Source organism: Diuraphis noxia, unplaced genomic scaffold, assembly GCF_037042655.1.
Source record: "Diuraphis noxia isolate RWA-SAM2 unplaced genomic scaffold, SU_Dnox_SAM2 contig0001, whole genome shotgun sequence".
In the NCBI taxonomy this organism is placed as follows: Eukaryota; Metazoa; Arthropoda; class Insecta; order Hemiptera; family Aphididae; genus Diuraphis; species Diuraphis noxia.
The window spans coordinates 106,713,394-106,729,017 of NW_028301711.1; the positions used below are offsets into that span (position 1 = coordinate 106,713,394).

General features: G+C 36.2%; 1 protein-coding gene across 1 annotated transcript in view; it reads right to left on the reverse strand.

Annotated features, from left to right (window-relative positions):
* The window catches only part of LOC149063221 (polycystin family receptor for egg jelly-like), a 222,862-nt gene that overhangs the window by 19,953 nt on the left and 187,285 nt on the right, over positions 1–15,624 (reverse strand). Inside the window, exon 31 of the mRNA XM_089215574.1 lies at positions 8,699–8,928. Coding sequence (XP_089071700.1) covers positions 8,699–8,928 — 230 coding nt within the window. The remainder of the gene's footprint in view (positions 1–8,698; positions 8,929–15,624) is intronic.

Below are 15,624 nucleotides of genomic sequence, written 5' to 3' on the forward strand. Positions count from 1 at the left end.
AGATGAAAAACTGATGTTTACAATGTAATAATGTCTTTATTTTCACAAGTTATTAATAATTGATACAAAAATACAGTTTATATGCTATAAAGGTGTTGGTGAGCAGTGTTACGACCTTACTCTGAAATATTGTTTTAAATGACAATGAGTGGTTTTATGACCTGTAGTTTATGTAGTTTAATTATCTACGCCTTTTTTACGATGACCTCAGCATGTTATTTTATATTAATTGCCTACTTAGTTATATCACTACTCATAGTAGAAACTTACGCTATGTTTTGAATATTGATAGGGTACGTAACAATTATATAACATTTAAATTATTTATAATATAGCGTATTTCAATAATAATGTTTATTTGTAATATTTTAATTTATATAAAAACGTAAATATTGCGTTTTCTAGTGGCCACAAGTGCGGCGCGTCACCTACTGCAAGCCTATATATAGTATTATAGTCCGCTGCGTTTAATATGGTTAAATTTTGCTCTAACATATTCAAGCTCAAAAAAAAAAAAAAATAAAACCATATTTGTTTAAAATGTTATCAGCTACATTTTTGTATAGAGGTATTTTTGATATAAAATTAGTGTTTCAAAGATAATTTAAAAAAACTGAAAAGTCGCACTTAAAATCCAAGATGGCGGACACTTCCGGACCTCGGAGGAATGGTGACTTTTTTTGGTTAATCAGGTGCCTATAATCAAACTTTTTGCAAAGTATCAAAACTGTCGGATTTAATTCCTCAACAAATCGTTAAATGACTGGACTAAAATCAATCTGTTATCAAAATATTTTAATTATCATGCACAATATTATTTCATGAAAATCATCGTGGTGGTATTGGGCGTGGAAGTTTAGGAATCACTGATTCTTTTCCGGCATATTACGTTCTGGGATTTTACATTCCAGAATATTACGGTCCGTGATATTAAATTCCGGGATCGTACGTTCCGGATTATTACGTTCTGAGGTTTTACGTTCCGGGCTTCAACTATTCCGGGTTCTTACATTCCGTAATATTACGATCAGGGATTTTACATAGGTCTTGTCCACCTGCAAGCGCCTGCAAACGGACATAGGTGAAGGCAACACTGAATTAAAATCCCCTGGCAGTAGGTAAAATGCAAGTGAAGGAAATCACTTAAAAAACCCAATATGAACGTTAACAACAGAAATATTGTTACCACCCCAGGGGCCTCGGAATCCCAGGGGTCGGCAGTAGTGGGTGGATCTGGCATAAAAACCAGATCCAACGTAGCGGGCCCACTACGGTCGTCATCCAGCGACCGTGAGGGTGCGGGGGTGGCCAGCCAGGCCCCCGCTACTCTAATTAGTACTAGAGCTGAAAAAAGTGCCAGCAGTCCATCTGACTCCTCGTCCTCACAGCAGGCTACAGCGACGCTCGAACATCTTGAGGTCCAAGATGCGGGGCTCGTCCGAATGTTGAGGGCCGAGGTAGAGTCTCTGAAGGAGATGGCCAAGCGTACGCAGGTGAAGGGGCTCAAGGAGAGCATCGATCGTGCGCTCAACATCATAGGCTCCATCGAGCAGAACAACGCCGAGCTGAGAGCTGCAAGGAGCCAGTTAGCAAGTGGAAAGTTGATGGTCGTAGACGCGAGGAAAGTGGTGACCATCCTCACGCAGAATATGAACACGGCGGTCAACGAATCCAATAAGGTGGTATTAGAGGCCATCTCAAGCGTAGGTGCAAGACTACCCGGAGGAAACGAGGCAGGCGACTACGACAGAACAGGTGGAACCGAAGTTAAAGTGGCAGTAGCCAACCTGCAAACTATGATCGAAGCGCAGAGCGCAAAGATGGACGAAATGGCAGAACGTGGGAAACAGACCAGTTGGACTGATGTAGTGAAGAATAAAAATAAGACGAAAGGCAAAGGCGATAAACCAGTAGCCAGTTCAGCTGAGAAAGCGTCGAGTCGCCGTCGGGGATCTCGTCCCCCGGCCATCCTGGTTGACGTAAGCAAGGAGGACTTTCCTGAACTGGCCAAGAAAATCCGAGGAGGTGCATGCCGAGACATTATCGGAAACCGCATTGTGGGGGTGAGGCAAGCGAGGTCCGGAGGCCTCCTCATTGAGATGCAAGGCAACTCCGAAGACGTGTCCGCGGTGAAAGCGGAGATCGCGAGAGCTGCGGGAGCCGAAATTGGGGTCAGGACTCTACAACAGAGGGATTTATTAGAGATTCGTGATCTAGACCAATGGTCAGACGGACCCGAGGTACTCGAAGCAATAGCATCGGCCACAGGATGCAATGCAAGTTCGCTAAGACTTGTCAGCCTACGCAAGCGCTTCGGTGGTGTACAGCTCGCCTTGGTCTCCGCCCCCAAGGAAGTAGCGCAGGCAATCATTAGACAAGGTCGGCTGAGGGTGGGAATGGTGAGCTGTAGAGTCAGGCATTGTGACCCGAAAGTGAGGTGCTTTCGGTGCCTGGCATATGGTCACGAAGCTAACTCGTGTCAAGGCCCAGATAGGACCAAGTGCTGCAGGAGGTGCGGACGCGATGGCCATTTCGCTAGCACTTGTGCGGCTACCCGGGATGACGCTTTATCATTTGCGAAGTCACTGTCGCCTAACAGCCCGACTGATGATGGTGACGCGAAGGGGGTCGCTGATAGAAGCAACAGCTGTAGACGGTGTGGTAAGCAAGGCCACTATGCTAAGGACTGTACAGCGGAGACGTCAGACGCAATTGCGTTCAGCAATATACTGCGCAAGGAGTCGCGGGAACACCGTGAGATGAACGTCATCAAAAATGCATAACTTTATACAGGCTAACCTCAACAGAGCTAGGGCTGCTCAAGCCCTCATCATGCAAACTATGTATGAGACCAAAGCTCAGATTGCAATAATTAGCGAGCCAAATAAAATTCCAGACACTGACGGCTGGTATGGTAGTACTGACCAATCGTGTGCAATATATTGGTCGCCAGCGGTCGATATCATTCGCCAGGGAAGGGGTCACGGCTTCGTGTGGGTAGACACCTTAGATATGCGCATCTATAGCTGCTATTTTTCCCCGAGTAAGCGCCATACAATCGACGATTACAAAGCGTACTTGGACCAACTCGGAGATAGTGTGCGTCAGGCTCAGGTCAAGGTGATCTTGGCAGGCGACTTTAATGCACATTCACCGAGCTGGGGATCTCCATATACATGCAGTAAAGGTGAAGCACTTACTGATATGGCTAGCTCCCTGCGTCTAGTTGCAATAAACGAGGGTGACGCTCTGACCTACGAACGGGGCGGACGCGCATCGCATATAGATGTGACATTTGCATCGCTAGGTCTTGTGAAGCAAATCAGTGAGTGGAGAGTGCTGGATGCTGAAATTGGCAGTGACCACAAATGTATCTTTTTCGCCTTGAAGGGAAGACCGCAGCGACCCTGTAACAGCGCCAAAGGATGGTCCTGGAGGCACATGGACGTAGCCAGACTCGAGGCCTTCCTGAACACATACTCGCTCCAAGCTGAGGAGGTATGGACTGTTGAACATGAACTAACAGCCTTCCTAGAAAGCGATTGCGATAGTTGTATGCCTAGGAAAAAGTTTAATGGCAATCAAAGGGCAGTACATTGGTGGAACCCCGAAATTGCTGAGCTAAGAAAGCTTAGCTTTCGCGCGCGGCGAGCCTACCAGAAGAAGCGCAAACGTTGTGGTGCGCGGACTGTGTGTTAGAACGTTGTGCTGCACAAGAGGCTTCCAAAGCACTGAGGGTGGCAATCAGACGTAGCCAAGAGAAGAGCTGGAGTGATCTATGCCATCAAGTCGATAGTGACCCTTGGGGTTTACCCTATAAAATAGTAGCTAAAAATTGATCGGTAGACGCCCCATACCCGGACTCAAATTACCAGGCAGGTTGGAAGAGATAATTGGTCGGTTGTTTCCTCGTTGTCCCCCACCAAGATATAACACCATCTTTCCACCAGTAATTGAACCCCGACCATTCACGACAGCAGAACTCGTGGCGGCAGGCCTAAACCTACCTAGAGGTAAGGCTCCAGGGCCAGATGGTGTGCCGGACGAGGTTCTCCGCGTCATAATTAGGACTCGGCCAGCGTTGCTACTATCAACGTGAGCACATCCGCAACCTCGGTTTAGAGCTGAGCTCTGTCTTGGGCTTCAGGAAGCACGTCGAAACGGTTAGTGACAAAGCCACGAAAACGGCTTCTGCACTATCGAGGCTTATGCCAAACGTAGGTGGCCCTTCACCTTCAAAAAGACGTTTATTAACAACAGTGGTAAACTCCCAACTCCTGTATGCAGCACCGATTTGGCACGGAGCACTGCTTTATGAGAGGAACAAAAAGACGCTGAGCAGCCCTCAGCGGAAAATGGCCCTTCGCGTAGCAAGCGCGTACTGCACCGTCTCGAACGAAGCAGTCATGGTGGTTGCAGGGATCGCACCAATATATCTATTGGCAATGGAGCGGGCGGAGATAGAACGAGACAGACGGCTAGGCTTGTCATCAATCACTGCCAAGGAAAACGCAGCTGCTCGCTTGAAAGTAAAATGGCAGAGTGAATGGGAGAAGGCGACAAATGGACGTTGGACCTTTAGGCTTATCCCCATAATAGAACGTTGGAGAAACAGGAGACACGGTCAGGTCGGATTCCACCTTACCCAGTTCCTTACTGGTCATGGCTGCTTCAACGCATATCTGGAGCGATTTAAAAAGAGACATGACCCGAAGTGTTTTTATTGTGATAACCCAAACGATAACGTGGAGCACACATTTTTCGAGTGTGACAGGTGGTGGCGATGTCGGAGAGAGGTGGAAGTTGTACTCAACATCTCGCCAGTGACCCTAGAGAACCTGATGGAGGCAATGTTAGAATCTAAGGAGAAATGGAATTTAGCGGTCAACTTCATTGACGCAGTGCTTACCAAAAAGGAGGAGGACGAAAGGAACATACAGGCCAATGCGTAACAAGCTCTTTTCTATCTTAGTTAAGTTTATTACTTTTGTTGTAGCCGGAACGGCAAAGTAGTTGGGATAGAGCCCTCCTACCATGTAAATAATATGATGTAAGAGTCAGCGCTTGGGGGACTGTCCCAGGCCTTCTCAATCTAATTTGTAAGTTGTTTTTTTTAATAAACGATGGTCGATAGGAGGTAAGCAGTGTGTCGCAAAAGCTAACAGTACGCCTCCTATCGATCGGTGCCACCAGGAAAAAAAAAAAAAAAAAAAAAAAAAAGGATTTTACATTCCGGATTATTACGTTCCGGACGTTTATATTCCGGGCAATTATGGCCTACCGACTAAAGACTAAAGGTCTATTTACACATTTCTTTTTTTTCAGTTATATATTTTTATCATGCTTCTATCATTTAAGGTTTTCGTTTCAATAAAAATAAATAATTACAAATCAATCTGTGTATACTAAAAACAAAATTGGATAGGTAAGTTATTTTGATTACACGAATAACCTACATCAGACTGATATTACAATGTGTTGTGCATCGAGGAAGTGAGTCCTGTATTGCCAAACTGATGCGAGGCTATAGGCCCAGAGTCCGTTGTTCATTGTGCGTACCCAACTTTTATACTTTTAAAAATATAGGTATTCTGGGAAATATTTTTTGTATAATGTATAATTTGCATTTTATATCAAAATCAATCTTGTGTGTAAATAGACAAATAATGGACATTAATTCAATACTAAATTATCAAAGGCAATAAATACATAAGTTATCAATAATTTTACTAGAATATGAACAAATTTCCGTAGTGTAAATTTTTGTAGGATTTGGGTAAGGTCATAAACTCATAACTAATAAAAAATATTGAAATTTGAAAGAAAACAAAATAACTATCTAAAAATTAACCAAGCATTATGATAAACATCAAATTATTTTTGTTATAAAAAAAATCATACTTACATAATTGATTGTTTAGTTTGTTGAAAGATTATAATATAATATAGAAATATGTACATATATTTTATTATTTTATTTCATATTAATTTATAGTCATCAGATACCAGTAGCAAGCAATGTAAATTTGCATTAATTGCTGGTCAAATTGAGTTGTCTACTCGTATAGTTCACTGTATTTTTTGATTAGTCAGATAAACTCTACTAATTGCCACTGAAATAAAATTAAAATATTTGATTCATGGTTACTATTTGTCGACAATATGTTGGTATAAATCATTTAATAAAAATAAATGAATTCTTATATATTAATATTATAGATTTAAAACTTACCACTTGTATTGAATTATACAAATAAAGTTGTCAATGAAGTATGAAATCTGATTACCATATCCATAATAATATTGGTGATTGTATATAAATATATTTTCAATTAAATTCAAATTTGTTAACCAAAATACAAAATTAAAACACAATCAAGAAATATAATAGGCATTAGGTATGCATTGGAATAATTGGCTTAAACTTTAAATTTATATTTTAAATAATACACATAATTTAGTTTTTACTTAAAACATATTCTTTGGTTAAATATTCAAAGAATAGTAATTAATAATTAATATTCCATATTTGATAATGGGAAACTAACATTAACGATTAACCAACAACCACATGTTTTTAGAAACAGTTTACCGGCATTTATTATCGTTCACTGACACTCGGTGTTCCGGTTGGAGTGGAGATGGTACACTTTTTTTTTGTAATAGACTAGTAATAGTATTGTTTATCTATCTTATTATTACCGATTATGACCGTTATAGGTATTGTTAAATTGAGAAAATATTTCGTTTTGACTTCTGGTTTTTACTGTTTGGGTTTGTAAAATTGTCCATTAGTAGTAAATTGAACGAATATTTAAGCATTAATAAGTCGCAAACGGATTACTCAAATTAAATTTTGTAAATGTTAATATTATTTTTTTCAGTATGTTTATTGTTTATAGATTATCGTTATCGAAAATAGATATTGCCATTTGAAAATTGAAAGTTTATAGTGTTTTATAAATTAAGGGAGGAAGTTAAAATTAACAAGATTGTAACACAGCGTAAAATAGTAAAACCTATAAATTAAAAAAAAAAAAATATTTTTAAATTCCTTATACTTCCCGATATATTAACTTGTTCACGATAAAAAATCACCCTGTATAGGCAGTTAAATATTTTATATTTATTTTTTAGGTCACTTTTATACATTTGTTACAAAAAAAAATTGAATTTGTAATTATTTATTTTATAGAAATTATGAAAGGAGCATATCAAGGTGATAATTTGTGATGATAATGTATTGTTATATATTTTAAAAGTGTATTGTTATTAAAAATTAAATAATAAAATTATAAATGAGATAGGTAACATTAAGTATAAAAAAAAAAAAAACACTCGTGTGGCGCTATTGTCCATGTGTACTAACCTAACCTACACTGGAGGCCTGTTTGCCTAGAATCAAAAGTAAAAAACGTCCTGTAATTTTCAAAAACTCCTAAAAAAGTTACGAAAATACAGGAATTTTTTCCCGTCATCAGTTTTAGACAAAATTAATTTTTTTTCGCTATACTTCAAAAACCAGTGTTTGGAAGGAACGAGTTCCAAAAGGAACGGATTCCTGAACGAGTTCCTTTTTTAAGGAACGGCACTTTGAACGAGTTCCTTTATATTAAAAAAGAACGAGGAACGGAACGAGTTCTTATTTTCAAGGAAAAATAACGAATTTTTGTTCGTTCCTTTCGAGTTCCAATTTACACAGATATATAAATAATATTAATTACTTAAAATATTTTTTTTTTTAGAGTAAATTGTTATCGAGTACTGAGTAGGTATCGAACTTAATTGTTAAAGTTCGTCATTAGTAATTAGTAGGTACTAGGTTCTCTTCTTTAGATTATAGTACTTACAGTTTAGTCTATTTCTATTGTTATATAATTAATTTATATTGTTTAAAAAAATAAAGATGAATAAAAAAAAAACTACAGTATATATTTCATTTATTATATGTGTATCAGTATTTATATTTTTAAACTAAATAGTAAATTATAAAATATGTACTTGTAGGTATGTTTAACTAGTATAAGTATAATTAAAAAGTAAAGTACCGACGTATGTCTATGAATGAAAAAAATGTATGATTAAATAAGAATTTTTATTTTATCTGGAACTAAAAAGGAACTCGTTACTTTTTCAAATAAACGACAAAGGAACGAGTTCCTTATTTTTTTTAAGGAACAAGGAACGGAACAAATTCCTTTTTTATTAAAAAGAACGAGGAACGGAACGAATTCCTTTTTATAAGGAACTCGCCAAACACTGTCAAAAACCAATCATTGTAAATACTTGTAATATATCAAAATCGCGAAAATTTGCAAGGAATTATGGAGTTGAAAATCCATAAATTCGTTGTGATTTAAGGTTAAAAACCCAACAAAAGATTCTATAAATCTTTTTCTTCAAATAACTGTAAAAAAAAAATTATTCTGGAATCATAAATGAATCATACTTTTTAAATGTTGATAAAACTAAATATAAATTCCTGATTGTTATATTTTCAGATAATATGTAGTGTTAACGTTTATTAAATTACTGTGAGATGTTAGTGAACCACTCCTAATGATTTTATTATTCACAGTCCTTGCCTAATAGTAGACCTAACTTACTGGCTGATTAATATTAATGTTTATGGTTTACGTATATTACTCTTAGATATGGCAGCGATGGCTACGGTTAAACCAACATTAAATGCGCTTACATTAGTAAAAATTGTGTACGTAAGCCCGCAATCAGTCGTTGCGCGTATTTCGACCACAGTCACTAAATCCAAGTCGGGTGTGTAGATCTGAAATCTCACGTAAAACCGTCTGACCTTCTCGTCCAACCATTTCTGTTTCAGATGTTCATCGATCATAAATTTCCCGTCGGTTAAACCACCTGTTAAATATAGCTCATAACCTGCCTCACCGTCGGTTGCAATCCAATTTTCTGCAAAATGTTTATATAACGTCAAATATCCATTTTTTTTTGTATTAACTATAGCAATTATGCCTATCAATTCTATCATCAATAGCGTAACCATGATTTTAGGATTGGGTACGGCTTTCAATAAATATTTGAATATTGAACAAATTTTAAAAGTTTGAATAATTTACATTTATCATGTAAGAGTAATTAGCACGTGCGTGAAGTTTTGGCACCCCGACTTTATTGTATTGTCTTTAAACTAATACCATTTTTTTTGCAAATTAATGGCAACAATTTGTAATACCGAAAAAAAATATTGCAACACATTTTTTACGCCCGTAGAAATAAAATTCACTCGGTGTGCCAAAATCACATTGCACCCAGACTCTGTCATATTACCTTCAAACTTTTATCATTTTTTTTTGCAAATTAATTGCAACAATTTGCAACAACAAAAAACAAATACGTTTTTTACTAATCTGCAAACAATTTCAGAACAATTTTTATCAAGAAAAAATTCAAATTTTATGTTTTCAATTAGAGGTGGTGTATTTATTGAATAGTTCTTTCGTTAACGATCTATAAAATATGTAGAAATGTAATACATAATAGTTAATAAGATCTAAATTTCAATATCAAAATACATTTGATTTGAACATAAAATACAACTAAAACATTAATCTAGGTTTTTTCATGGGCACTTAACATGATAATTTTATATTATTCTCATCAGAGTTGGAAATACATACAATATTATGTTAAAAACCGATTGTACTTAATTTATATAATATTGAAAAAAATTGTTTAAAAGTGTATATAAAATAATACAAATAATAAATGCTAATTAATGATTATTAAAATATAACGTAACCTATTATTATAAATTTATAATTATTAATGTTATATGTAAATCAGCATATGTGGTCTAACAAACTTATTGATATTTTTTTTAAATATCATTATGATTTTCCCAAGTTTCCCCTCTTTTTATGTATGACACATAGTGATCATTACCATAAGCTATAACGCCATAGAAGATGAATCTAAAAATATAATTCAAAAATAATATTATAATTGGTATAGCTAAACATACCTAGGTACTTAAAATAATTTGGTAGTTCATCAAAAGTTTTTTAATAATTTAATTTGTTTACCTTATATTATGAATCAGGAGTGTTGGTGAGAAATCCATTAATGAAAATAATTGTTCATTATCCCCTAGAAAATCAGTTTCCACAAAGATATGTTCTTGAAAAATTCTAGTTGTTTCGACATTTCCATTTGTTTATTTTTTTTTATTTTTTTCAGCAAAATCAATATCATAATTTCAATACAATAATCAAATTTCAAAAGTTAAATTATTACAATAATAGTGATAAGAGCTGATACGTATACCAACTGAGCAAGCTCGTTTCGTGGTATACGGAGTTTCTATACATATTACTTATATAATGTAATAAAATAAAATGTCATGTGTCTTATACGATTGAGAATGATGTATTTTACTTCTCTAAATAAACATTATCTTATAATTCTATAACTAAACGATACTAATAGATAATCATTTATATTTACACATAGATACTTTTTAATAATTGATTTTTACACACTTTCTCATCTAGGTCATTTACTATTTTAGTAATTATATTTTTTACATTGGTTTTATTAGAATGATTTTCACATTCATACTTTATTTGACTCTTTACATCATTTCCTAAATTGTTGAATATAGTTTTGACCATATAATCGGGAGCACTTTTTGTACTGGATAATGATATATAAGGTAATTTTATGTTATTACCTGTTGTACTGTCTATTATATCTGTAGTATTAAGTATCTGCATTTGAAATGTTTTTATAAGTGTTTGTTTAATGTATAATTTATAGATTGATAGTATGTTAGTATTTTTAAAAATATCTATTGAAGGGTATGTTGGCGGTAACGAGTAGGCTACTTTTATAATAATTTTCTGCGCAATATATACCGATTTTATGTCTGTTCTGCTGGCGCTTCTCCAGCATGTTATACCATATCATAAGAGTGAATTACATAATGCCATATAAATTTGACATACCAATGATTTCTTAAGAAAGCGAATTTTATAAAATAAGGAAATTAATCTCCGGATTTTATTTTTGATAAATTCTATATGCTCAGACCATTTCAGCTCCTGATCCATTATGACTCCTAAATATTTAAATTGTTGTACCATTTTAAGTGGTTCACAATTACAGATTGTCTTATTTGCGGAACATTGATGTAATATGAAGTTCACTCCAACTGGAAGCTGTGATCTTTTTGTAACTATCGGCATGCATACTGATTTATTTACATTAAGTGATAATAAGTTTTTTTCCATCCAGTTATATACTAGTTGTAAGTCAATTTCGAAAATTTCTATTAATTTTGACCAGTTTTCTTCGGTATTATAAGAGCTATATCATCGGCAAACATGAATAATTTACCTTTTAATGATGAAGCTGGTATATAGTTAATATAGATTAAAAATAATAAGGGGCCTAATGACGTTCCTTGTGTTACTCCATAATCTTGGACATAACAATAGTCACTATAATAGGATCCAATAGTGGTTAATAAGTTATAGTGGTAATAGTATCGAAACCTATTTCTTTTAACTTATGTAGTAATAATTGTCTACTAATTGAATCGAAAGCTTTTTCTAAGTCTAGAAACGAAATTAGTATTTTTTTTTTTATTGTCCCTCTTGATATGTAAAAAAATTGTTAAATCTATTAAAGCGTCCTCTGTTCATAAGTTCCTTCTAAACCCATATTGTCCTTTAAATATTATTTTATCACTTTCTAGATATTCTAAGAGTTGGTGTTTTATTATTTTTTCAAGGATTTTGGCTATAATACCTACTAAAGAAATGGGTCTATAATTTAAAAAATCAGTTTATCTCCGCTTTTATGTATTGTTACAATTTTAGACATCTTCAATTCATCAGGTACTAACCGTTGACTATACTAAAATTAATTATATGAACGACAGGTGGGATCACATTGTCTCCTATTTGTTTGATAAATCAAGCTGTATAACCATCCGGACTTGGTGCTGAGTTTTTATTCAATTTATTTAATGTATTTATGACTTCATTACTATCAATGGCATTTAATTTAAATACATTTTGTTTATTTGATATATTATTAATTTTTGTTCCTAAATTACACTGTATGTTATTTACACTATTGGAGAAATTTAATTTAATCTTTTAACAGTTGTTGCATAATATCAGTTAACTATATTTAAGTAGTCTTTTGGTGATGATGTTGGGTATTTATTCTCAATTATATCGTTAATTGGAAGCTTATGCGAGATTACTTTTCTAGATGTTAGTTCATTAATTACTTTCCAGATTTCTCATCCATTACCTTTACATTTCTCTATTTTATTTATATAAAATTGTTCTTTTGCCTTCCGAATTAATGTTGTTAGTTTATTTCTATATGCTTTACACTAATTTAAGATTTGTTTTATCCCTCTTAGTTTTCATATTAAGTTTATCTCTATTTTTTATAGATATTACAAGACCATTAGTTATCCATGGTTTTAGCTTACGATTTTTCGTACCCGTATGATGCTTTGAAACTATAAAGTTATTTACAGTATCTAAAATATATCCATTAAAATTACTTAATGCCGCCGAGAGATTACTGGTTTCAAATAAACCAGTCCATTCGTTGATAGATAATAATTGAAATACTTTATTATAGTTTATATATGATGCAGTATTATTAGTTCTACTATCTATATTATGTTTTATATAATTCGGCGATATTATCAAACAACTTATGATTGTGTAATGATCCATTATACTGGTTTTAATTACAACAGTATTAAGATGCACATCTCTACTAAGTAAGTGATCAATACAGGATTTGGTTTCATTTACCTCTCTAGTGTACGTACAGATTTGAGAGATAAACCCATTTGAGGATAATATATTTAAATAATTTTCGGTTGTAACGTCACAAAATTTTAGGCCTCCATTAATATCATTAGTCATTAAACACACTTTTCCCCACAATAATTATATCATCATACCTATCGGTCTGTGACCATTACCTTAATGGTATTCTTATTATCACAATAGCGCGTTGCGATTAAGACGAACAATAGTCACGTTATATACTCACTGTCCTCCAACGCCTCTTCAACATAGTGTCCGGCAAACTGTCTCAGCTAGTGCGCTCAAGGCTGAAAATAAGATGTTGAAGGGTGAGGTCGAGTCACTAAAGGCAATCAAAGAGTCAAAACCTGCGACTGCTTACTCGGCAGCAGTGGCTAAACCGGGGCCTTCCAATCAAAAGGCGATCGATGCTGAGTTCCCAACTCTTCCGCGCAGTCAATCAGTAGCCAAGCCCCGACACGCTCTCGGTCGAAGAAGGGTAACCGCAAAGCTGCTATGCAGAAAGGCCGCGAGGCAAAGACAGGCCCGCGCTTTGAAATTGTGCCTTCTGGCGACAAAGACATTGAGACCACCAAGAAGGAAGTGTGGAAGAGCGTAAAGGGTAAAACCAATTGCCCCCGAATCAGTGCTATTAAGGGTCGTAATAACCTGATAATCATACCGGTCGATGATAACACGTTGGAGGTGTTACGGTCAGTTGGAAATGTAAGGGAGCTGGGTCTTAGGCTACCCAGAATTATTATTTATGACGTGGAACCCAAATTGTCAGAGGCTGATGTCGCCTCGGGGCATTGGAAATACAAACGTCTCATACAGAACTGGTCCACGGAACCGTGATGTTGTCCACTGGGTGCCCGAGACGACCCCAGATGTACAAAAGAGCCTTTATCGGCATGACTCGCTGCAGAATAAAGCTCTCACGCAACAGTCACGCAGTGTTTTAGATGCCAGGGCTCCGGCCATACGGCGATAAAGTGCTTTGCTACTGAACCGAAGTGCAAGAACTGCTCGGGCGAGCATGACTCGCGAGAATGTGACATCGAGACGGTGAAGTGCGCCAACTGTAATGAGCAGCACAAATCCACCAGTAAAGCATGCAAAGTCAAAGACCATGTGTCACTTTCTGCCATACGGAGAACGGACTTCGGCCAGCAATGACCAGGGTCATACGTATCGTACAGCACAATGCTAACAGACAGAGACTGGCCTGCCACCAGCTAAGGGAATTTTGCACGAACACTATAGTAGATGTAGTCCTCATCCAAGAGCCAGTTATGGCCGGCAATAAGGTCGAGGGCTTCGAAAATTGTAGACAAGTCCACAACGGACAACATGCCGGTGCGGCGATCTAATTTAATAAACAACAAAATACGGGCAATTGAGGTAGCTTGCCACTCAAGTCAGCATGTGATAGCGGTAAAAATCAGCCAAAGTTCTGATACCAAGGCGATCATCATAGTATCGGCATATTTCAAATATAACATGCCTACCCACGGCTTTATAGAAAAACTCAGGGCGATCCTGTACGATGAACCCCGCACTCTCATTGGAGCAAACGTCAATGGTCACTCCATGTTGTGGCACTGTCCAACCAGGAATAGTAGGGGTCTATTAACGGAAGAACTGATATGGACTATGACCTCACGGTAGCAAACAGGCCGAACAATAGGGCAACATATAATCGAGAAGGCATGGGGTCGTCCAATATAGACGTGACATTGCTCACTCCCCAGATAAAGAACTGCATAATTAGTTGGACAGTCACTGATGCAACTGATAGTGACCATAATGTCCTATCTTTCGAACTTAAACTTGGCGAAAGAGCCGCGCGTGACATAGAAGAAATTCGTTTTAACACTATAAAAGCTGACTGGGACAAGTTCACCAACAGCTTGATCAGGCTGAAAGCGACGATTGATACGTCCACAATCGACACGCATACTCAAACATTGATAATGGCAATACAGGGAGCGGCGACTGAGTCCATGTCACGTTTCCGCACTACAGGCAGTCGCCCAGGTAGGCAGCCCTGGTGGAACGATGAATTGACGACCCTGAAAAGAAACTTGGCCAAGATGAGACGCCTTGGGAAGAATCACACGGATAGGCCGGCATATAGTATAGGTCACGTAACCAATACTTAACAAAACTAAGACTCTCCAAAATGGCTGCATGGCGTAAATTTGCTGGCAGCATAAACGATAATGTCTGGGGATAGGCCTTTAAATGGGCAAAAAGTGGCTCGAAGGTGAAGACGGTCCCGACGACCATGAAAAGGTCAGATGACACATATACGAAGACAGTTGGGGAAACGGCGGAGCTGATATATCGACGGCTACAGGGAAAAAGGGCGTAAACGACATTTTCGTAATTTTACAGGAAAGCCAAAATAAAAATACAATACATTTTTCTGTCCTATTCTATCTAAATATCACTTACAAGTATAATTCTTGTATCAATCTATTAATTGATTATGTTTCTAATGTATTTTACTTACAACTATGAAATTTACCGCTAATTACGGTAAAAATTACCTTATAAACGATAATAAAGGCGCTTACGCCCATTGTTTCTCAACTTACCTGGTCATTGTTGGTTACGCCTGAACTCGTGAACATATGATTTAATATTAATAATTCAATAAAAAGTATTCAAAATAAAATTAAATAACATGACGTATTTAATTATTACATAAAAAAAAAAACAGTAAAATCTTTCTTAAAATAAAATAAAACATCTCTTTTTAGTAAAAAGTATTCGAAATAAAATTAAATAACATGACGTA